Here is a 25,505-nt window from a genome sequence, read left to right on the forward strand (position 1 = left end):
TCTCACACTCAGTATGCGTGTGCAGTGCCACAGGTATCGTTGGCGCCCAGGGTCTGAGAATTGACGGGACTTGTCCTTTGACAACTGAAACTCATCTGGGAAACCACAGTGTCTTTGGTGTAGGTTCTGCAGGCAGTGGCAGTTGCCTCTGCTGTCTCACCCCATTCGCCGCGAGCCTCCTTCCCGCTAGTCCGAGATCCACCGTGAGGCTCTGGAGAAGAGGACTCTCGGATCTCTGCCCCGGCCGTGGGGAGGTGGGGCGGTCCAGGTCCCCGCCTCAGCCGCGGGGGTGGCAGCCGGGGACACGCCTTTTGCTCTCCCAGCCGGCGAAGCTGGCAGCGCGCAGCGCGCTGGCGGAGACAACGTCTGCGGGCCGAGGCCGGCCGCTGTCAGTTCCTTATCCGGCGGGTGCCAGCTCCGGCCGCAGCACGTTCCAAACCCGAGGAGCCGCCCCCTCGCCGCGGGCTCCCGGCGCGTGGGGGCGCGGGCGCGCCTCCGCCGACGCCGCCCACACTCGGGCCGCGCTCGCTGGTAGCCTGAGGATTGTCCGCCGAGAACGCGGTGTCCCCCGAGCCCCTTCGCCGGCCGCCGAGGCAGGAGGACCGCGCGCAGCGAGATGGCGGCAGCCGGGCGGGCTCGGGGCTGGGCACCGCCGTCAGTGCTGCTACTGCTGCCGCTGCTGCCGCTGCTGCTGCTGCCGCCGCCCCCCGCCGGGTGCGCGACCGCTCGGGACCCCGCGGCCCCGGCGTGGCTCAGCCTGCACCCGCCCTACTTCAACCTGGCCGAGGCGGCGAGGATTTGGGCCACCGCCACCTGCGGGGAGCGGGAGCCCGGCGGCACGCGACCCCGGCCCGAGCTCTACTGCAAGTTGGTGGGGGGGCCCACCGTCCAGAGCAGCGGCCATACCATCCAGGTAAGGTCCCAGGTCCCTCCCGGGCGGGCTCCCTCCCCGCGCGGGCCAGCCACCGTGGGCGAAGGGGTCGGGCCTTTTCCCCGCACTCTCGGGACCCGAGGCGACCGGGAAGGGCTCCCCCAACCCCTGCGTGGGTCGGCGACCCCGGGAGGTGGGCGCGGTGCCCCCCGGGAGTGGTACTGGGGAACACCGCCTCCGCCGATGCGCCGCTCGGGGCTGGGATGGGTATGCTTTGCACATCCCGAGGTGAATACAGGCTGAGGTTAAGTTTGGGCTTGACCAGGAGAAAGTCCGAAGCTGCGCTCTCGGGATGTATTGAACTGTGGTCCTGTCCTGCCTCCGTCACCCAGGTAGCGCCTGGCCAGGGCTTGAGCCCCCCTGGGCTTCACCGGTGCCCCTCCTTCGAGGCCCTTCATCTCCCCGACCTTATGCAGAGAAGCTGGTAGCAGTTAGATTCCGTGGTGTATTTAAAGAGAGAACTTTTAGACTGTATCAGTAGTACCACTCCCATCTCACCAGAAAAACGCACCTCACCCCACAGCCTGAAGTACCACCATCCAGAGCCATTAGGCGCGAGTGGACAGACACGGTGCTCAGAGTCCATCGGACTCCTACTGCGAACACCTGTGTAAATGCTAGTGTCGCTGGTGCTTCATCAGCATCTGGAAATGTGCCAGGTCCTTACACACGAGCCTCACAACAGCGCTGGGCACTGGATCGGGTGACCAGGTTAAGAAATGTGCCTACGTCATCATGGAGGACATCTGGATTTGAACCCAGTCCTGACTCCAAATCCTCTTTAAACTAAGACGTCTGTCGTTGCCTCCCTCCCTCTCCCAGGAAGTATTGCTGAGGAAATTGTTGCCAGAAGAGGGAGTAATTTTGGAGTTTGGGCTCCCAAAGCGAAAGATTATCATTCCGAGTCTAGGTCAGTCTTTTAGAAGGTCTTTTGACTAAGCACTCCCATAAATGACAGGTTGTTGAACATGCAGTATATTCTTATGCGATAGATGCTCATTTATTTATAAATTACATGCATGTATGACTTTATTAATTTGTGTGTACTATAAAATATACAAAAATAGAAATAAAAAGAATAATGATGAAAATGCTTTTTTCTTTATTAAGAGCCCCAAATAGGGCTTCCCTACTGGTGCAGTGGTTGAGAATCTGCCTGCCAATGCAGGGGACATGGGTTCGAGCCCTGGTCTGGGAAGATCCCACGTGCCGCAGAGCAACTGGGCCCGTGAGCCACAATTACTGAGCCTGCGCGTCTGGAGCCCGTGCTCCACAAGAGAGGCCGCGATAGTGAGAGGCCCGCGCACCGCGATGAAGAGTGGCCCCCACTTGCCACAACTAGAGAAAGCCCTCGCACAGAAACGAAGACCCAACACAGCCATAAATTAATTAATTAATTAATTAAAAATTGCAACCTCCCTTAAAAAAAAAAAAGAGCCCCAAATTTTGCTTTCTTTAAATGTTTTGTGACTTTGTATAACCAGTTATAAACAAATATTCAAATGTTAATCATATATATAATTATTTTTGACAAGTGTAGTTTAGCACGTATGATATAGCCATTCATAGTTTTACATTAATACTGGAATTTAGTAGTTGTCATCACTGAAAAAATACCTCAAAAATATGTAAATTCAAATGAAAGAACTGCATTGACTGCTGAGTTCCAGAACCAGCTGCATAATTTGCAGTCTATTGCAAAATGAAATGGAACTGCTTGTTCAAAAATTATGAATTTCAAGATGTGGGGATAGCAGAGCATTAAACTAAGTGAGAGGCCTTTCTAGGAGTGGGACCCCGTGAGAATTTCCTAAATTGTGGTACTCATACTTCTGCTCCATCCTCCAATTATTCTAAAAGTTTTTTTTAAGTAGAAACTTGGCCAGTATATGTTCATTTTTCAAGTGGAATTCAGTACTTCCTGATAGCAAAGTGTTGTGTTTTAATGCTATAAACAATAGATTCAAAGTTCACTCTTCATTTGGAAAAATGTTACAAAATTCTGTTTCCGTGTTTTTAAAATGTGCAAATATAAGAACTTTTAGAGTAACACAGTTCCATCTTTTCAGCAACAAAAGATGACACATTTCCAAACATCTGTTTTATGAAATGGTCTTTCCAAAGTTTGCATTTCTTTAGAACAGTATTTACTTTTTCACACTTTTTTTTTTTTTTGCGGTACATGGGCCTCTCACTGTTGTGGCCTCTCCCGTTGCGGAGCACAGGCTCCGGACGCGCAGGCTCAGCGGCCATGGGTCACGGGCCCAGCCGCTCCACAGCATGTGGGATCTTCCCGGACCGGGGCACGAACCCGTGTCCCCTGCATCGGCAGGCGGACTCTCAACCACTGCGCCACTAGGGAAGTCCTTTTTCACACATTTTTAAAACAACACCTTTTCTTTGATGGAACAAAGTACTTCCATTATTTTGTAAATATCTATCAGGTAGTATATTACTGGCAGTCACTTGTCATCCCAGCAAAAGTCAGCCAATTTGGAATTTTTGTGAAAAAAAAATGTATAACTCATCTTTAAATTTAAGAGGTCTTTTAAGTACTTTTCTATGAGAAAACCAGTGAGCCTGTGTAGTCAAAAGTATTTCATAATCACTCCCCATTTCAGTACAAGGTTTTAACTGTTCTGCTATTTAGGAGAATAGAATCCACATGTCCACTTTGCCAGGTGCACTTACGCTTCGTGTGTCCTGATCAGATGATAGCCTGGTGAAACCTCTCCTCTCCCCTTGAACAGACACTCAGGACTCTTGTGACCTGCTAACTTGTGGACTGGATGAAGGCATTTATAGGCAATCTGTATTTTAAGTATTAGAAAAATTGAATTTCTTCACTTTAAGTAAAATAAACAGTTTTAATATTCCCTTCTTGCACCCCACTAGATTGCCTGGCACACCCAGCTTTGGAGAGAATTGTTCTAATTGTGGGAAGAGTAAATGTAAGGAGAAGGAAGTTATCAAGGAAATTTTCAGCCATCTCTTCTCCCCAGATTTGCCTAGAAATGGGCCAACTCTCATTCTCCTCAGCTGGAATTTTTATTAAGTATCATAAGTTGGCACTACTGTTTTGGGAAGTCCAGAAAAGTCATGTTTCTTGTTCTGATTGAGTTTCCAGAATAGATGCTTAAACCTGGGTCCACAGGCCTAGATAGAGTAGGAAGTGCCTTTCTGAGGTCACTCAACAGACTGCATTTCTAGGCCAAGGTGTAGCCTGCAGGAAAAGGATGCTATCTGGTGTTTTGCCTTATTCTTTCTGTAAAAACTGGGGGTGAACAAAAGTGCTTTCTGCGTTCACAGTTGAGGGCCTGAGCAGGTGCACTGATTGCTGATGTGAGAGGTTCTCATGTAATGAGGAGAAGCATGTTCCAGAAGCTGGGCTGTTAGACACTTGTTCTAGCCCAGTGTTGGCAGCAGCTGGTGCAGACCTGCCTTTCAGAAAAGTGGGTGTGGTGGGAGACAGGTGGAGGAAAGGAAGAGAGATTATGATTAATCATGTGCTGTACCTGAGTGATAATCATTTTGAATCTGCTCATGTACAGCTCAAGATGGGGAATGGAGAAGAGTTAACAAAAAAAGTTCTACTTCTTTGAACTTTCTAAAAACAGATCTTTGGGAGCCAGCCAGAGTTTAGAATTTCAGGCCAAAAGGATGCAAGAAATGTAAAAAAATGGATAAAAGTCACATCTTAGAAAAAAACCCAGGGTTTATGGTCCTGATTCTGTAATAACAATGCTGATACTTGAACGGTAGCATGTGTCAACAGGCAGAGCATTTAAAAAGTCTGCATTTTGTTTGTTGGGTGAAAAATGTTTGCTGTGGTTTCTCTGGACTTAAGATTCATTAAATAAGATTTTATATACTTGCTACTGCTCAGACATTAAGTTTTTGGTGTTTGAGAGCTCTGTGATTCATGGATCCTATCTGTCTGGTTCACGGCTATCTCTCCAGTGCTGAGCACAAAAGCCTGGAACAGAATAGGTGCTTGGAAAATATTGAATGAAAGGATGGTGGAGTGAAGGTACAGTTGAAGTTACTATAAAGAGGAGACAAGAAAAGTATGCAAATTAGTTCTATTCTGATGAAAAGTAATTATAACCGAAATATGTCACAATTTGCACTTTAACTTTAAATGTGTACTAACCTATGGAGTGTAAAGACATTATTACAGTCAGCCCTCAGTATCCTTGGGTTTCGCATCCACAGATTTAACCAACTGTGGGTCAAAAATATTCGGGAGAAAAAAAATCCAGAAAGTTCCCCAAAGCAAAACTTAAATTCGCCCTATGGTGGCAACTATTTACATAGCATTTACATTGTATTAGGTATTATAGGTAATCTGGAGATGGTTTAAAGTACGTGGGAGAATGTATGTACGCTATATGCAAATACTATGATGCCATTTTATATAAGGGACTCGAGCATCTGCAGATTTTGGTATCTGTAGGGTTCCTGGAACCAGTCCTTCACAAATACCAAGGGAGGACTGAATTTACTGACATCTGATAGAGGTGATGATAAAATGGAAGTGGAAGGCTGTGTTGAAAATATAACCTTGGGTTTGGTTTAGCTTGACATAAACACTATGCTCACAAGAAATGACCTGCACGTATTTACCAAACATATGATCTTTTTTTTTTCTTTTTTCTGGCCACGCTGTGCCGCTTGTGGGATCTTAGTTCCCCGACCAGGGATCAAACCCGCGCCCCCTGCAGTGGAAGTGCAGAGTTACCACTGGACCGCCAGGGAAGTCCCAGCAAACATATGATCTTGATTTTGTACATCGACAGTTCAACATATTTTTATAAGTTCTTTCAGTGCACTTTGCTTTATGCCTAAGAATTTGTATTTAACCTAAATGATATTGATAGAGAAGTACACTCACCTGAGTTATGGCTAAGAGTGAGCATGCTTGCCACAAAGCAGTCCCAGTTGTGTGTTTGTGTAACTTGCACTAATAGCCATAAAGGAAACTCAACTTCACTAAGGCTCTGTTTACAGAACTATTGTGAAAGAGAGCCATTTGTTAACTTCAACAAGGGCCTTTTCCTTTGTGATACAGATGTGAAGATTTTGGGGAAATCTAAAACATTTACTGTGTCCATTGATATATTTGTAACAATTATTAATAGAGTTATTTCAAAACTTCAGATGATTACAGCCAGCAGTTGAAGGACAAATGATTCTTTTTTTAAATAAATTCATTTATTTATTTTTGGCTGCATTGGGTCTTCGTTGCTGCACGTGGGTTTTCTCCAGTTGTGGCAAGTGGGGGCTACTCTTGGTTGTGGTGCACGGGCTTCTCATTGCGGTGGCTTCTCTTGTTGCAGAGCACGGGCTCTAGGCATGTGGGCTTCAGTAGTTTTGGCACGAGGGCTCAGTAGTTGTGGCTCGGGGGCTCTGGAGTGCAGGCTCAGTAGTTTTGGTGCACAGGCTTAGTTGCTCTGTGGCATGTGGGATCTTCCCGGACCAGAGCTTGAACCCATGTCCCCTGCATTGGCAGGCAGATTCTTAACCACTGCACCACCAGGGAAGCCCCGAGGCATAATTTAAATACCATAACATGCAGCCATTTTAAGTGTGAATTCAATAATTTTTAGAAAGTTTATAGAGTTGTGCAGCTATTACTAGAGTCTAGTTTTAGAACATATATATATATATAAATCCATTCTGCCAGTCTCTGCTTTTAACTAAGTCTAATTCATTTACATTTAAAGTGATTATTGATAATGAAGGACTTATTTCTGCCATTTTGCTATTTGTCTTATATATGACAAATGTCTTATATATGTCTTATATATATATGCATTATATATTTTTTAGTTCCTCAGTTCCTCTATTACTGTTTTCTTTTGTGTTTAATTAAATTTTCTAATGTGTCATTTTGATTTCCTCCTCATTTCCTGTTCTGTTAATTTTTTTTTTTTAATTTATATTTTGGCTGTGCCATGCGGCATGCGGGATCTTGGTTCCCTGACCAGAGATTGAACCTGTGCCCCCTGCAGTGGAAGCTGGAGTCTTAACCACTGGACCGCCAGGGAAATCCCCTGTAAATTTTGTGTGTGTGTGTGTGGTACGCGGGCCTGTCACTGCTGTGGCCTCTCCCGCTGCGGAGCACAGGCTCCGGACGCGCAGGCTCAGCTGCCATGGCTCACGGACCCAGCCGCTCCACGGCATGTGGGATCTTCCCGGACTGGGGCATGAACCCGCATCCCTTGCATCGGCAGGCGGACTCTCAACCACTGCGCCACCAGGGAAGCCCCCCCTGTAAATTTTTAAAAGTAATTTTCTTAGTGCTTACTCTGAGGATTTACAATTAACATCCTAAATTTATAACAATCCAATTTGATTTGACATCAACTTAATTTCAATAGCATCTAAAACTCTGCTCCTATATAGGTCTGTCTCCCCTTTTATGATGTTATTGTCACAAATTACATCTTTACACATTGTTGCCCCTTGGGATAAAAACATAATTATTGTTCTATGCATTTGTGTTTTAAATCATATAGGAAAAAAAGTTACAAACCAAAAATACAATAATGCTGGCTTTTTAATTTACCTATGTAGTTATTTGTACTGGTGTTCTGTATTTCTTTGTATGGCTTTGAGTTACTGTCTAATGTCCTTTATTTCAGTTTGAAGGACTCCCTTTAACATTTCTTGTAGGGCAGGTCTACTAGCAACAAACTCCTTCAGCTTTTCTTTGGGAATGTCTTAATTTCTCCTTCATTTTTGAAGAATAACTTTACCAGGTATAGAATTCTTGACTGACAGTTTTTTTCTTTCAGCACTTTATCGTCTCACTGCCATCTGGCTTCCATGGTTTCCAGTGAAAAATAGGTTGTTAATCTTATTGAGGATCCCTTATATGTGATAAATTGCTTCTCTCGTGTTGCTTTCAAGATTTTCTCTTTGTCTTTTGACAGTTTGTTTATAATGTGTCTCAGTGTGGATCTTTCTGTAGGTGACTAGCCTTTTTATGACCCAATTTTCTTAAATGACCAGGGAAACTCCTGCGAGGGAAAATACAATATCATCTCACTGTAGATATTATCAAACTACTCTCACTTAGAGATGAAGAACTCTGGCTCTACAATCATGTAGACCTGAGTTTGAATTCTAACTCTACCAGCTCTCTGACCTTGGAAAATTGCAAAATCTCAGTTTTCTTATATATAAAACAGGGTTAATAAACCTGTGTATCTCACAGGTTTACTTGGAGGATAAAAGCACTTAGTATTTTTCTTGGCACATAGTTAGTGCTCAATAAATGTGTTTTTTCATGGAGAGAAAAAATTCTTTTTAAGACTTCTAAGGTGGTAAGCTACAAAAATGAATTAGCACAATAGTCATTTTAAATTTTTGAGTAAAACGTTCTTTTAATGATGACGTGTACAGTGCATTATACACTGAACACATTTGGCATGCTGAATAATCCACAGGCATAAAGACATTTATAGCCTTCTATAGAATAGCAATGTTGAATTGTTTTGGTAATGCGTTAATAACTAGTTCAGATATTATTTATGTAGGGACTTCATTTATTTATGCACTTTCTGGTAACGCAAGATGTTCCAGGGTCACTTTTAATTTTCTTTGCTCCAGTGTTGGAACTAACTACTTTTCCAAAAATCTCTGTTTTTTTTTTTTTTTTTTAAATTGAGTGTGGTATGTAGAAACCAAGTCTGGATATGAGGTGTGCTCATTGTTACCGGTGTGTCATTGCTTCTAGACCCTTTCAAGGGACAGAGCTAGGAGTTATATGTATATCTACTAATTCCTATATACGCCCACATCATATATACACACACTTTTATCAGCTAAACTAACATTTTTGGGGAGGTATTAATTTTTTAAGGTGAATTTTGGTAGCACTGATACATTCTTCCAGATCATAAATTTATTTCCCGTTGTGATTTAGGCTTTCACGAAACCTGTGTTAACTTTTGCTCAACATTGTGGAACCATTTGCCTAGTGAGGAAAAGATTTATTAAATGGTACCTCAGTGGTCTTAGTCAATAGAACTGCCTGTGTTGTGCTGTATACATGGGCTCCTGGCCAAGGGGGCTGAAAATCCAGCCCGGGCAAGGCTGTATCTACTCAGAGGCAGGGAACCTTTTTCTCCTTCTCAAAAAAGAGCTGTTTGCATGAGCTAGCAGATCCTTGATTAGATCCCTCCTGCCAACAGGGTGGAACCTGCCCTGGGGAGAGCCAACTCATTGAGTCCCATGTGTCCTGCCCGTTTCTCAATATCATAAGTATATTGTATTCTCTTGGTTTTCCCATCCTAGATGTTTAGAAAATACATGTGGAAGTAATAAATGAATATTAGCTTGAGAGAAATATAGGTTTTAATTAGATTATCTATGCATATCTTAACTGTGGGGTATAGATGTAATTCTCCATTACTTTCAAGTTGCACTATATACTGTGTACAGGAGTGATACCAAATTAAGGGGAGGCGGGCAGAATGGAGAATAGGGAGAACAGCCTAGTAACCAGGAGACTTGCTCCCCTGTTGTTTTTTTCTTTTTTTGGTTCAATAGCTCCCCTGTTTAATGTGGAGTATTAATTTAACACTTAATCGGTACCTGGCACTGTCCTAAAGCCTCTTTCACAAACTTCTTCGTCCTCACAACCATTTATAAAGGAGGTACTCTTAGCACACTCAGTGTACAAATGAGGAAACTGAAGCACAGAGAGGTTAAGTGATTTGGTCAAGGTCACACAGCTAGTATGTGGAAAAGCCAGGTACTCTGGCTGCAGAGTTCATGCTTTTACCTGCTGTGCTATGCTGCCACTGCCGAGCCAGCTACTCTTCCCTCAGAGTTCCAGCCAAACTCTGTGCCACCTCCCTAACTCCATTCATGGCCTTGGAGCCATTGATTTTCATGTCTGTATCCTTATTAATTCACGAGCTTCCTGAGTGTGAGGCCACATTTTCCTGTTGTTTGTCTTCCCTGCGGCAGCTTATCACAGACACTTCATAGATGCTTTTTGGAGAAATGTTCAAAGGGCAACACCATCATAGGATTTTCCTACTAGAGCAACACCTTGATGGAAGTGCTGTTTGACAGAAAAAATACCTGACTTTCAACAACCTGCCTCTGGAAGACAGTTGTGGCCCTGGTGTGTTGAATTTCAAAGTAGTGCCTAATGTAGTGGCAGAGACCAATGACTAGGACTGGACCACCAGAAGCTGGAAGAGGCAAGGAAGGATCCTTCCTCTACAGGTTTCAGAGGGAGAGGGGCCCTGCCAATGCCTTGATTTCAGACTTTCAGCTTCCAGAACTGTGAGACAATAACTTTCTGTTGTTCTAAGCCACCCAGTTTGTGGTACTTTGTTACGGCAGCTCAGCTTAGTCCGTTTGGGCTGCTGTAACAAAAAAATAGATTGATAGCTTATAAACAACAGAAATTTATTTCTCACAGTTCTGGAGGCTGGGAAATCCAAGGTCAAGGTGTGGGCAGATTCAGTGTCTCGTGAGGACCCACTTCCTGTTCGCTGATTGCTGTTTTTTCACTGTCCTCACAAGGTGGGAGGGATGAGGGATCTCTCCAGGGCCTCTTTTATAAGGGCACTAATTCCGTTCATGTAGGTGGAACCCTCATCCTAATACCATCATCTAGTGGGTTAGGTCTTAACGTATGAATCTGGGGGAGGGACACAGATATTCAGTCCCTAGCAGTAGCTTCAGCTTTAAGCCAGATCACCAACCTCTCGGTCAGTCAGCAGTGTTTATGGACCAGCGTGTAAGTTATCTGTGTATGGGAGGGTGGAGGATGGGGGACTACATGAAGCTCTTGGGTGGTCCTAGGGTCTCTGCTTTTGAGACTTTGCAATCTGATATTCATAATTAGTCCCTGAACAGAATAAGGAGAGCTCTTGGTTGAACAAATATTTAGGGATCACCCATATTGAGAGTAATCCTTAAATATGAAGAATGTATCAGTGGGGCATAAAATAAGGATTGCCTAATAACACGGGTGGGGTGGTGGGAGTCTGGGGGCTCTGGACACAGTGAGCTGCACAGAGCCCAATGGTTGGGTGATTCCTTTACTAGTGAGGGCTCTGGGGGCTGCATCAGGGGAAGGATGGGGTGGGATTGTGAAATGAAAGGCCCAGCGCCTTGTTTCCTGAGATTGGCTCTGCAGAGACTGAATATGGCTGAGGATTTGTGTGTACAAAAGACATTGGTGGCAAAGATTCTATGCAAGGTAGTTTGCCTAGTGATTTGATAAGAACACAAAAATTTTAGACTTTCAAACTTTCCTATATGTCTTTTTTTTTTTTTAAAGGAACTGAAGCTTTTTTTTTTTAACATCTTTATTTGGGTATAATTGCTTTACAATGGTGTGTTAGTTTCTGCTTTATAACAAAGTGAATCAGTTATACATATATGTTTTATCTGTTTCTAAGTGATGTTCCTATTTCACTGTGACAGCTGATCACTTAATGTATCTTTAATGTGACATTGAATTTCGAATGTTTTTAATGTACCAGAAAAAGTAGCAGGAGTTGCTGAGAGACCTCTTCAGGAAAATCTTTTAGTAAGATTGCCACAAACTAGTTGATTTTTTTTTCCCTCTTGTTTTATTTCATATCTTTTAGGTCAAATAGTAGACTTTTATTTAAATAAAAATGTACCTTGAAGGCACTTTTTCTAATAGAAATACCAGGACCTGATAAAGTTTTCATTCCCTTTCTCTGAGCACCATGCTGGCTTTGAAGTAACACTTCATACCCCTCACATACTTGGTGTTACATGCAGCTGCCTTTTTCTTTGATCAGTTGCTTGCCTTGGTTCTGCAGTGTGGTTTTTCCCTAGCTGTAATAGATAGCAACTGTCACTGGAGCTTAGGAAGACCATAGCTGAAAGAGTAAATCTGCTTGATTAACCACAAGGAAGATGAGGCCAAGGGCCTTCACAATCATGATAGGGATGTTTGTAACCAATGGTTCTCCATCTTCACTGAAGACAAAATACAAAGGGTGGTGTAGCTTTGCAGAGCGAAGGATTGAGTTCAGCTGTGGAGAAGGACTGCCTTCAGTGCCGCACCACTGAAAGGATTTTCAGAGAGGAGGGCGAGAAGGTTGTCTCCAGGTCAGAATCGTCTGTGTGATTTTAGGTTGCATCATAGGCAATCCAAAGGCTTTAATTGGGGCCTAGCAGGGGCCTAGCATGGGCAGCTGCCCTCCCCACACCAGCGCCTTGCAGTTTTCTGGAGGGAGCTGCAGTCAAGGAGCCAGGCCCCCGTGGACCAGCCATGCTCATGTACTTATCTGCATTCTCCGCCCTAGAGCCTCTGTTCGGAGGCCTCCACTGAGACTCGTTTTTGGGGTGCTATCGGGGTGCTATGGGTGAGGCCCTTTCCCCCACTCGGACTTGGTACTGTTCTACTCCTCTCTGCATCCCCCTCCCAACTCCCTGGGTGCATAAGAAGGCAGGAGCCTTTTGTTTGGGGTTCCTGGGCAGTGAGCTCATTCTCCTGTCATCTGACCCTCGCCTGGGGGAAATGGAACCCTGGGGAGCTGGCACCTCTCTCCTTTGCCTTTTGCCCGCACAGTCAGGCACAGGAAGTGAATGGCCTTGATTGCTGCTTTCAAATTAGCCCCTTGTCCTCCTTGACCACCGAACACCTGGCAGCTCACCCAGAGCTGTCTTTTGTGGACGGTCCCTATTGTAGCTTTTTATCACCTAAGGAAAGAACTGCCGCCTGGAAGCATGCATGTACACATACTTATGCGCAATATTCACCCACTACTATATTTCACAAATATTTATTGACATCTCTGTGCCAGGCACAGAGGACAGGGATATGATGGGCTGGGAGTACAATTCCTAACAAGGCAGAAAAGGTCCCTGCTTATAAGCAGCTAACCTTCTATGGGGAGACTGTAACCAGTGAGCAAACTAATATGATAATTATAGATTGTTATTGTGTCTTGGAGAGGATAAATGGGATTTTGCGATTGAGATTAAAGAGGGAAGCTTCTATAGGTCAAGCAGATGGCGAAGCTTTGCTAAGGAGTGTTATTGGTACAGAAAGCTGAGGGTTGAGAGGAAGGCAGCCCCAAGGAAAGGCTGGGAAAATGTGTTCCCGGCAGAGGACCAGCAGGTGCAAGGGCCCTGAGGTGGGAACATGTTTGGTGTTTCTAGGAACTCAGAAAGCCACGCTGCCCTCGTTTTTGTATGTTTTGAATGTTATCTCTGAGTGAGACCACTTTCCAGAATTTATAAATACTTCATTTTATTTTTGTACGTATGTATTCCCTTTCTGGTTCTCAAAAGAATTTAGGTGACTGATAAAATTTTAAAAGGATGAATGAAAGAGTTGAGGGCATTAGGACAATGAGAAAATAAAGTGGTAAAGAGTGTAGTAGGGCTTCCCTGGTGGCGCAGTGGTTGGGAGTCCGCCTGCCGATGCAGGGGACGCAGGTTCATGCCCCGGTCTGGGGGAACCCGCGTGCCGTGGAGTGGCTGGACCTGTGGGCCGTGGCCACTGGGCCTGCACGTCCAGAGCCTGTGCTCTGCAACGGGGGAGGCCGCGGTGGTGGGAGGGCCGCGTACCACAAAAAAAAAAAAAAAAAAAAGAGTGTAGTTATTTCATAAGGAGATTAATAACTGAAATGGAATTGAGAGGGAAATATTTGGTTTGAGGAATGCCTCAGGTCAAGGTCAGACTCTCTCCTGAGGACAGTATCTGGCCCTTAGCAGGTCAATAGTTGACAGCTGGATGAATAAACTGTCAAGGCAGAGCTGCTTTTGTAAATCTAGGCTTTGGGATGAAGCTCTAAAGAGGAAGTGCTTTGGGTTTGGGGCATTGAGCAGACAGGCCTAAGTGTGGCCTGGCCCACCTCAGAAACCTGAGTTTATTTGTGAGCAGACCACTTACCTGCAACTACAGGTACCAAGCGACCCCTTATTGCCAGTGGTATGCCAACACTACGTATAGGGAACAAGAGAATAGAGGGAGAAGTAGAAGGAAGAGGATTATATGGAAACCATTAAAAAGATGGGTTTTACTTGTACACTGTTGGTGGGACTCTAAATTGGTCCAGCCACTGTGGAAAATAGTATGGAGGTTTCTCAAAAAACTAAAAATAGAACTACCATATGACCCAGCAATTCCACTCTTAGGTATATATCTGAAAAAAACAAAAACTAATTTGAAAAGATACATGCACCTCAGTGTTCAGAGCAGCATTATTTACAATTGCCAAGATATGGAAGCAACGTAAGTGTTGATGAGCAGATGAATGGATAAACACTCCAGTGGTTCTGATGGTGGTGTGATCACTTTATGGACGGCGTCTCATTGAATCATCAAAATCACTGCGTAAGGTTGGTGGTGTTAGCCCGTTTTAACAAAGAGAAAATGGAACCCAAAGGAGACTAAACAATTTTTTTTTTTTTTTTTTGTGGTACGCGGCCTCTCACTGTTGTGGCCTCTCCCGTTGCGGAGCACAGGCTCCGGACACGCAGTCTCAGTGGCCATGGCTCACGGGCCTAGCCGCTCCGCGGCACGTGGGATCTTCCCGGACCGGGGTATGAACCCGTGTCCCCTGCATCGGCAGCCGGACTCTCAACCACTGCGCCACCAGGGAAGCCCGAGACTAAATATTTTGACTAACATTTTGAAGCTGTGACTGGTAGAGGCAGGATTTAGACCTCCATCGTTCTACTCCAAAATGCATCTCTTTGAAACAAATTAAAAGAAAAACCCTCTGTAATTTGACCTGAGTGGACATAGTTTTTGAGTAATAGGTATAAATTTTGCAGATGTTTGTTTATCTGCCTTAAAAAATACATACCTGGGCTTCCCTGGTGGCACAGTGGTTAAGAATACGCCTGTCAATGCAGGGGACACGGGTTCGAGCCCTGGTCCAGGAAGATCCCACATGCTGTTGAGCAACTAAGCCCGTGCGCCACAACTACTGAGCCTGCGCTCTAGAGCCTGCCAGGCACAGCTACTGAGCCCACATCTGCAACTACTGAAGCCCACATGCCTAGAGCCCGTGCTCTGCAACAAGAGAAGCCACTGCAATGAGAAGCCTGCGCACCACAAAGAAAAGCAGCCCCCGCTCGCCACAACTAGAGAAAGCCCGCACGCAGCAACGAAGACCCAACACAGCCAAAGATAAAGAAATAAAAAATAAATAAATTAAAATATACGTACCTGGAACCAACCTGCAGCCCCTTGTTTGGTCTCTCAAATCCCTTGCTCCAGGAACCCGGCACACTAGAGGGCAAAGCGCCTCCTTCTGGTGGGGTGAAAGCTGTGTGTGGGCTGCAGAGCTGGGCGCTCTCCTGGGCTGTGTGGTCGCCCTTCACCCCACCCTGTGCAGACGTTTAGGTGCTCAGGACATTTACAAGATGCTTGTCTGAGTGGTAGGTAACCACGCCCATGTGCTTTGTGCTTCTCAGAATGGAGAGCGTTCTGAACAAGGTTTTGGTAAAGGAGCAATCCCAAGTTGGGAATGGGCACACTCCAGAATGTTCTCCACATCAGGGCTCCAGCTGGCTTGGGTCTGGCCACTTGAGACAGTGCCTTTAAGGCACGTAACCTCAGGAGCCTCGGTGAGTGATGGTGAGGAGGAGGGTTCGCGGTAGCGCAAACGTGGTGATCATGAAACAGGGCTGTCGATGGGTGAGCGTGGTTAGATCTTGCCGTGTTTTCTGTGCCTGCCGCAGGGCACGGGTGCAGCTAAGCTTCTGTCAGACGGGGTTCTCTCCTCAGCTGGATCTCTTCCCACACATCTGGTCGTGGGCAGGTGTTTGGAAAATCACATAATTGCTATTGCAGTGCGGCCTCACACTCCATCCAAATCTAAGATGGGGCTCTGATGCAGCTTCCAGAGCAGCCAGGCCAGGATGGAAAGCGTTCTGAGCTGTAAGGACTGTGGCCAGACCCACACACGGGTCCTGGTTCCTGCACGTCCCGGCTGTGTGGTTTGAGGTGAGGCCCTTCACCTCCGTGAGCCTTCACTTCTGGGTCTTTAGGTCCTGATTTGATACGCATCTGAGAATGTGGTGAAGATTCGGCAGGGAAGGCGTGGCATGTCTCTCCTGGGCTCCCACGCCCCACACGCTCACTTGATCCCAGCCCCTGCTGGTGACATGTTGTGTTTGAGTTACTTCTCTTCTATCCCACTGGATTTCTTCCGGGGCCGGGTCCAGCTCTTAGCGTTTGTTCCTTTGTTTTTACCCCAGCATCCAACACAGTGCTCCACACACTGGTGGCGATTTGGAAAAGTTGAATAAATGAATGACTGTTCAGACAATAAAAGAAGTCATGTTAGGGAGTGGTGCTGTAATCAACCTCTAGTTTCTTAGAACAAGACAGTGTTTATGCTGTGAATTCAGTTGCACAGTATTATATATGAGAGGCTTTTGGTTAAGGAGAATCATCAAAAATGTGAGCAATACGAGAGACTATTTTTTTTTCCATCTTTCTAAATGAGGGTAGGTCACTCCGTGGGCTTCTGGGCAAACACTGGCTTGTCCTCTGGGGACCTCCAGCCTTGGATCTCTACTCTCTTTTGTTGTTTATTTGAACAGTTTTGTCCCCTTTCCTTCTAGCCCCTTCTGTTACATTTGCTGTTTCCCACACGACTAGGCTAATAGTAGCTTTGACACAGTTCAGAGCGTGAGTCCCTTGTCTTGTTTATCTTTCAATATTCTCATCTCTGTCTGGAATAGCTTCTGATACAGAGTACATGGTCAGTACAGGTTTGTTGCCTGGATGGATGAATAACTGAACACAAGGATGTAAGAATCCTCTCTGTTCTCTGTCTGTCCCCCTCTTCTCTGACTTCTACCAGTTTTTGTCCTGCTTTTATTTATTTATGGTTATTTAAAAAATATTTGACCTCAGGTGCAGAATTAGATTAGATTAGGGATTGTTCGTGACCCTCAGTTTAAGACATGCTTTCATCATTGGTCCTTGCATGATAAGCCTTAATGTGTATGTGGATGGATGGATTTTAAATAGTATAACAAGGGACTTCTCTGGTGGTCCAGCGGTTAAGACTCCACCCTTCCACAGCAGGGGGCACGGGTTCGATCCCTGGTCGGGGAACTGAGATTCTGCATGCCGTGCAGTGCAGCCAAAAAAAAATTTTAATCATATAATAAGCACCCATGAACTTGCTACCAAAACTCAAAATAGGGCCTTAGCAATAACTTACGTCTAACCATATGATTTCCCCACCTCCCATCTCTCTTTTTCTCTCAATCTGGGGTAACCATCATCCTGAATCCTTTATTAATTTTTCCTTTGCTTTCCTTTCTATATAGTTTTTTTTTTTTTTTTTTTTTTTTGCGGTATGTGGTATATATATACCACATCTTTATCCATTCATCTGTTGATGGACCCAATGTTCTTAATTTTAATGTCGTCAAATCTGTCTCTTCCTTTGTGGTCAGTGCTTTCTGAATCTTGTTTAAGAACTCATTCCTTGCTCCAAGTTCTTAAAGGTATTCACCTTTATTTTCCACTGAGAGATTGTAAACTTTTATTTCTAATGGTAAGTCCTTAATTCATCTATGACAACAAAAAAGGAACATCTCCACTCCTCATATCTATACTCTGGAGATGGAGATGAATGTAGATTATCATCCTTGGGGGAGATTTGCCTCTATCACATGTAAATCTTCTAAACTTCAAGAAATAACAATTTAATTCCCTCACCAAATAATTAAACTGGTAAAATGATTTCTAGGGAGAAAATGGGAAAAATACAAATCATTAAAGGGCAAAATACTCATAAATGTTAATAGGTCCTAGCTTAAATAGTTATCAATTATACTTATTATAATAATAAAATTTTGTAGAAAGAACTCAAGCAATTTTTTGAAAAACCCTGAGGGGTTTATTCCTTTATTGGGCTTCTGTGATGTTCTAGGCTGAAGTGATATAGGGAAGGCAAGACACATGTGGCCTCTGGGCTCGTGAACTGATGGGACTGCTTACCGCACGGTGCTGCTCCTGAGTTACAGAAGTATCTTCATGAAGGGTCAAAAGATAAAGTTGTACATAATATATCACCACATATGAAGGAGCCCTCTGTAACACACTCGATGAAAACATTCGGCCACACATTTAGTTCCACACCAGGATCGAATTTATCCTTGAGCATTAAAAAATTAACTTCCAAGATGCTTGTCTGGGGCAGAGTTACCCTTTTCTCACAGCACATTTCTGGAGGGGCTGCGGGTCTAGGTTTGCTTCTCTATCCCTCTCCTATGTGGTAGTTATGCCCTTAGATCATTTAATTGGGGAGCAAAGCAGTTCAGTATGTGACATCCACTACTGGGTAAGCACGAGGCTTTGAACCAGTTAAAAGTATATTCAATATATAAGAAAGGCGTATGTTCAGCTTTTTGAGTGGTAATGGTGCTAAAATTCATTACAAAAACAAAACAAAATAAAACAAAACAAAATAGAATCAAGAGAATCTGCCTACTGAAAAAGAGTAATTCAGTAAGAAGATGAGATGATATCAGTAGAATTAGAATTCAGTAGAGATGATAATATCAAATAAATACCACTCCAGGATTCCCACTTACCTACTAAATTAACTGCCGACTTCTCACTCCAGTATCCACAGCCCAGCTACATCTCCCCCACTTACCTTTCAAGTGTAGTTTTCCATTACTTATGGTCTTGTTCAAATGGACCAGCTGGTCTCTGTGCCTTTGCTGGTGCTCATTCCTCCACCTGGAACACCTTCCTTGTTGACTGCTCACTGACACTTACCAGCCTCCTCTCCATCCTCACAGGCAGCTGAAATCCCACCTCTTCCACCCTGCCTTAGACCCAGCACTCTATACTCTTGCCAAACCTACTTCCTTTATGGTTACTTGTATGCTTATCACCTCCACTGGGGCTGTGAGCAGGGATCCTCTCTGTATCCCAGGGCTTGACACAGAACTTGCAGAGGAGGATGCAAACAGCAAAAAGGATTTTCTGAAGGAGAACATCATTGCATCTCAGACACAACAGGCTCTTCTTAAAGTGTCATACAAGACAAGAAAAACATAACTCTAACTGATGGAAGATAAATATAATGTGTATCCTAGAAACATGATAAACAGAAGTATAAACAGGTGATATGGTTTAAGACTGAACGAAAAAGAGAAAGCCTTACTACTGTCTTCAGAAAACATTATGATGAAATTCAATAGCTGAATTCTCTAAGCTATAGAAAACGGTCTTTGTTTCAATTACCTCTTCTACTAAATTGATAAGAAAAAACTACTTGACAATAAAACGAGAGCTTTATTATTTCAGGGCCAGTTCTGTGACTATTGCAATTCTGAGGACCCCAGGAAAGCACACCCCATCACCAACGCAATTGATGGATCTGAACTGTGGTGGCAAAGCCCTCCTCTCTCCTCAGGCACACAATACAACAAAGTCAACGTCACCTTGGATCTGGGGCAGGTGAGTTGGGGCATTTCATCTGGAATGAGGAAAAATTAGTTTGGATCATTGTTTCTGTGGTTATTTCTTTCTTTACTTAATTTTTTATTGGAGTATAGTTGATTTACAATGTTGTGTTAGTTTCTGCTATACCGCAAAGTGAATCAGTCATACATATACATATATCCTCTGTGGTTATTTCTGATATAATAATGATTATTTTAAAAACAAACTTCAGTTTCAGTTCACTAATCACTGTGAAACCTGTTACATTAATATTTGTGTCCCTTGTCACCCAGCACAGTGCGTGTCACGAGGCAGACACCCATACCCGTCTATTAAATGAGTTAAAAAATAGTTGTAAGTAGTATCATTGGCAAAGGTATTTTTGGCAGTGGTAGAGTACATATAACATAAAGTTTAACATATTAGCCTTTTTTTTTTTTTTTTTTTTTTTGCGGTACGTGGGCCTCTCACTGCTGTGGCCTCTCCCGTTGCGGAGCACAGGCTCCGGACGCGCAGGCTCAGCGGCCATGGCTCACGGGCCCAGACTGTCCACGGCATGTGGGATCTTCCCGGACTGGGGCACGAACCTGTGTCCGCTGCATCGGCAGGCGGACTCTCAACCATTGCGCCACCAGGGAAGCCCATATTAGCCATTTTTAAGTGTACAGTTCAGCAGTGTTAAACAGATTCATGTGGTTGTGAAATCAATCTCCAGAATCTTTTTTATCTTGCAGAACTGGCGCTGTGTACTCATTAAACACTAACTCCCCCTTCTACCTTCTATCTCTATGAATTTGACTACCCTTGATACCTCATATAAGTGGAATCATACCGTATTTGTCCTTTTGTGACTGGCTTGTGTCACTTAGCAGAATGTCTTCAGGGTTCATCCATGTTGCAGCATGTGTCAGAATTTCCTTTCTTTTTTTTTTTTTTTTTTTTTTTTGTGGTACGCGGGCCTCTCACTGTTGTGGCCTCTCCCGTTGTGGAGCGCAGGCTCCAGACGCGCAGGCTCAGCGGCCATGGCTCACGGGCCCAGCCGGTCCGCGGCATGTGGGATATTCCCGGACCGGGGCACGAACCCGCGTCCCCTGCACCGGCAGGCGGACTCTCAACCACTGCGCCACCAGGCAAGCCCCTCCTTTCTTTTAAAGGCTGAATAATATTCCATTGTATGGGTATCACATTTTGTTTCTCCATTCATCCGTCAATGGGCACTTGGGTTGCTTCCGCCCTTACGCTATTGTGAATAATGCTACTATGAACATGGATATAGCAGAGATGTTTTTATAGCATTCTCCTTCCTGGAAATTCTGACTCTGTGGACACTGACTACCATAGTTTTTGTCCTTGTTTGGCCAGCTGGTCCACGAGGGTACCTGACTCAGACCTGTCCTCCTGTGGTAGGCTAAGATGGTCCCCACAATGCTTCCCTCCTGGTGTACATGGCCCTCTCTTTTGACTGTGGACAGCACTAGAAATACGATGGATGTCACTTCCATGATAAAGTGGCATCATATGACAAAGATGAAGGAATTTTGCAGATGCGTTTAAGGTCCCAAGTCAGCTGCTCAAAAGGGAGACTATCCTGAGGGACCTCTCCTAATTAAGGGAGCTCTTAAAAGTGACTGAGCCCTGGGCTTCCCTGGTGGCGCAGTGGTTGGGAGTCCACCTGCCGATGCAGGGGACGCGGGTTCGTGCCCCGGTCTGGGAGGATCCCGCATGCCGCGGAGCGGCTGTGCCCGTGAGCCATGGCCGCTGAGCCTGCGCGTCCGGAGCCTGTTGCTCCGCAACGGGAGAGGTCACAGCGGTGAGAGGCCCGCGTACCGCAAAAAAACAAAAACAAAAACAAACAAAAAAAGTGACTGAGCCCTACCCCAAGAAAGAGATTTGAAACATGAGAAATTTTCCTGCTGACCTTGAAGGGGAAAGCTGCCTGTGGTGATGGCCACATGGCAAGGACCTAAGAGTGAGTTCTAGAAACTGAGAGAGGCCCCAGCCAACAGCCAGCAAAAAAAGCAGGAACCTCAGGAACCATAAGAATATGGATTCTGCTAACAACATGTGCAACTCGGAAGTGGGTCTTCCCAGGCATTTGGTGATTACCTTGATAGCAGCCTTGACCCTGGGCAGAGAACCTGGCTGCATCATGCCCAGACTCCTGACGTAAAGAACCACAAGATAATAAATGGTGGTGTTTTATGCCACTAAGTTTGCAGTAATTTGTTAAACAGCAGCAGAAAATTAATGCACCTTCTTTTTCCCTCCTTCAGACCAGGCAATGCCTCTCATATATTTCACCCTATTCCTTCAACAAATATTTCTTGAGTACCTACTATGTGCTATTCTTGGTGTTTGGGATACATAAGAAATACAAAAGGGAAATGCATCCCACAGACTGGAAATCGAATGATACTGAGATTCCTTCCAATGAACGTGCTGTCTTCAGTTTGGTGATAGAAGGGTTTTCCACCTCTTCTGCCCATATGTTTTGTTAAATCAGGCCTCTCCTGAGAATATTTTCACCGTCAGTTTGCATCTGAGATAATTCAGGGAGATCCGTCATGGTGTGAAAGACTCCATAACCCCAGTTTCAACCATGAATTAGTCTTATCCTTCTAGCATTAATTCAGTAGAGATTTTGCCTATAATGACTAGGATTTACCTGTCATACCACTTTTTAAACTGAGGATTTCTGTAGTTAGCTGGGAATTTTAACCCATTAAGTGATGTTTACTGAACATACCAGTGCCCTGTGGATTTGCTCTTTTTCCCTTAAGGCTATTTTTTTTAAAAAACCTACCTTTTGGGCTTCCCTGGTGGCGCAGTGGTTGAGAGTCCGCCTGCCGATGCAGGGGACACGGGTTCGTGCCCCGGTCCAGGAAGATCCCACATGCCGCGGAGCGGCTGGGCCCGTGAGCCGTGGCCGCTGAGCCTGCGCGTCTGGGGCCTGTTGCTCCGCAACGGGAGAGGCCACAACGGTGAGAGGCCCGCATACCGCAAAAAAAACCAAAAAAACAAAAAACCTACCTTTTAAAAGTACCCTTTTGATGTATCTAAATATCCTTAAATAAGATAGGTGAATTAAAAAAACACCAGCGTAGGAACAGTTTAGTAATTTGCTGGTTGCTGACAGACATGAGCCATGGTAAACATCTTCATGAAGACTGTGCCCACCCACCTCCATCCTGGCTGGGATGCTCCTCTGTAGGTGGCTGGGAGTGTGGGTCCTAGGGTCAGCCCACCCCGGTCCATGCCCTGAGGCACTGCTTACTCTCTGTGTGACCCTGAGCCACAGACTTCACTGCTCTCTCTTGCAGTTTCCACATTTATAAAGTCAGATGATACTAGTGCTCGCCTCATAGGATTGCCGTGAGGTTTGAATGAGTTGACTACTTTGTTTTTAAACCTCTTCAGGCTGGTGGTTTTTAAGTAAGTTTTTATTTAATAAAACAAAGTGAACTTTAGTAAACACTCATTATTAAAACAGACCGACTCCTAACTTCTGCTCCTCTAGAAAATACTGTATGTAATCCCATAGAAAATACTCTAGAAAAGTCTAGAAGCAGGGAACGCAATATACATTATGTCAGACTGAGGATGTTTCTTTTTCCTTGTGTTGGAGCAACACGTGCTTTAACAAGCATGTTTTATCTTGTAAGAATCATATTTTATGCCCCAGTAGTGGGATCTGTATTTTCTCCTTTTTGCTGGAATTAACCATGAAAGTGTCACTGAGAGGTTAGATTTCATAATTGAATAGCGACCTACAGACCTTAGATTTAGGAAGTGCAAATCTTTCTTTTTCTTAGTTTTTTAAATTTATTTTTTAATTGAAGTATAGTTGATTTACAATGTTGTGTTAATTACTGCTGTACAGCAGAGTGATTCAGTTATACATATATATACATTCTTTCTTTAATATTCTTTTCCACTATGGTTTATCATAGGATATTGAATATAGTTCTGTGTGCTATACAGTAGGACCTTGTTGTTTATCCATCCTGTATATAAAAGCTTACATCTGCTAACCCCAACCTCCCGCTGCATCCCTCCCCCAACCCTTTCCCACTTGGCAACCACCAGTCTGTTCTCTATGTCCATGATTCTGTTCCTGTTTCATAGATAGGTTAATTTGTGTCATATTTTAGATTCACATATAAGTGATATCATATGGTATTTGTCTTTCTCCTTCTGACTTAAGGAAGTACAAATCTTGATGCATGGTTGGGAAATAAAATATAGGCCATGAACTTGTTATTACGAAACCACTTTTTTTCTAGCTATTGAGAACTGGAATTTGACTTTGATGTGCTGCAGTCAGTTTGACAGCTTACGTTGTCGCGAGGTGGTTACTTTTTTCTGTTGTGTTTTGGACTGCTTGGTGCTTTTCATTGTTATTTTTCTTGGCCAACACAGTTTGACAAGTGAGAACGTTGCCTTCAGGACTTGATCTTGAAGGGCAGTTTTCCTCCTTACAAGGTGGCAAACGTAGGAAGGTTCTGCAGTTCTCCAGGGGCAGTGGCATATTCTGGGGCTGTTCAAGTTCATTACATTATATATTACTAATCAGTTTCAGGCTATAGAATAAGAACAGAATGTGTTACTGGAAACTTTCATCTTGTCTGGCCAAGTATAATGAGTTTATTTTGACATTTGAAGCAAAATGTGGATGTCCGGTTTTTAAAAGGGGAATTTTTGGAATGTAAGTACATTTCTTTCTTCCTGGTGGGGCATGACCTCTGGCCATCCCCCGCTGTGAGATAAGAAGGTGTAGCAATGGGCTTGAGTTACGCTCCTGGATTTCCTTCAGAATCACAACGAACCTTACTCTGTGGACTCCCTATATTCACTCTGCTTTTCCTCCCCCAGGGTAAGATATAAGGAAAAACACGTGAATGTGGGTAAGGCAGGGGTTCTCATGGTCCCTTGAAGTCAAGGTGGCCGGGAGGTTGGGAGGGGCTGGATCTCAGGTGGGAAGGAAGAGGAGGACCAGCACAGGGGCAAGACAGGATCCCCAGCAGAACAAGCCTGACTCATGGGTTCCAGGGAACAACAGAAAAACCATCTCAAGAAGAATTTTAAGGCTTTTACACAACTTGTCATGCCCTCAAGAGTACTGTTTTTAACCTATTAGTAGTAGAAATAAACAAAGACAAAGCAAACAAACACCCCTCCCCCCCCCCACCGCAAAAGGAATGAATGTTTGCCTTAGAGGCTGGAGGTATGAAAAGATGCCTTTGCGCCCTGTTCTGCAGGGTTGCTGGGGAAAGGGGCCTGGCTGGATAAGACCCCTTATCTTATCTTACCGTAGATAAGACAGTCCTTTGGGCCTTGTTAGAGGCAAAGGCTGTGAGGGCAGACCCTGCCCTCAGCCCTCCAGGACCTCTGAGTGGGCAGCCTGGACCACAGCTCCTGTGCCCGTTCACACATGTACCATCTCCAGGGCCTCCACCTGACTCCCTGCTTCCTGCCTGAGGGCTCTTTCCAGGCCCTGGGAGTTTTCTTAGCCCGTGTTTAGAGTAGCTAGCCGTGAAGTGCAGGATTTAATGCCCCCAAGGCAACCCTCAGCCCAGAAGAGACAGGAGTTGGTGGAAAATCCCCTCATTTCCCTGCCTCTTCTTGGGACAATTCCGAGGAGCTTTCTTCACAGTTCTTCAGAGTCTCCACCAGGATGGAGCCCCAGTTGGCCCTGGTGGAATCTGCCTATTAACACCTCAGTCATTGGCTTTTCTCCCTCCTCTGTGTCCCTCTCCCAATTTATACTTCTTGAGATCAACTCCCAGATCAACTACCTGTACCCAAGTCTTTATCTCAGAATTGGTTTTATTTATTTTTTTTTAAAGTTATTTATGTATTTATTTTTGGCTGTGTTGGGTTTTTGTTGCTGCGCGCAGGCTTTCTCTAGTTGCGGCGAGCGGGGGCTACTCTTTGTTGCGATGCGCGGGCTTCTCATTGTCGTGGCTTCTCTTGTTGCAGAGCACGGGCTCTAGGTGCACAGGCTTCAGTAGTTGTGGCACACGGGCTCAGTAGTTGTGGCGCACGGGCTGAGTTGCGCCGTGGCACATGGGATCTTCCCAGACCAGGGCTCAAACCCGTGTCCCCTGCATTGACAGGCGGATTCTT

General features: G+C 44.8%; 1 protein-coding gene across 10 annotated transcripts in view; it reads left to right on the forward strand.

The window, feature by feature from the left end:
* The first annotated feature begins 346 nt into the window (after window positions 1–346).
* The window catches only part of LAMA3 (laminin subunit alpha 3), a 241,787-nt gene continuing 216,628 nt past the window's right edge, over window positions 347–25,505 (forward strand). For 2 of the 10 annotated variants that reach the window (XM_033837630.2, XM_033837631.2), the window contains exons 1-2: window positions 347–913; window positions 19,242–19,394. In XM_033837630.2, coding sequence (XP_033693521.1) covers window positions 617–913; window positions 19,242–19,394 — 450 coding nt within the window. In that variant the 5' untranslated portion in view covers window positions 347–616. The remainder of the gene's footprint in view (window positions 914–19,241; window positions 19,395–25,505) is intronic. The other 8 variants (XM_019930511.3, XM_033837628.2, XM_073790597.1 and 5 more) reach the window with 7 other exon arrangements.

Source organism: Tursiops truncatus, chromosome 13, assembly GCF_011762595.2.
Source record: "Tursiops truncatus isolate mTurTru1 chromosome 13, mTurTru1.mat.Y, whole genome shotgun sequence".
NCBI classification, from domain to species: domain Eukaryota; kingdom Metazoa; phylum Chordata; class Mammalia; order Artiodactyla; family Delphinidae; genus Tursiops; species Tursiops truncatus.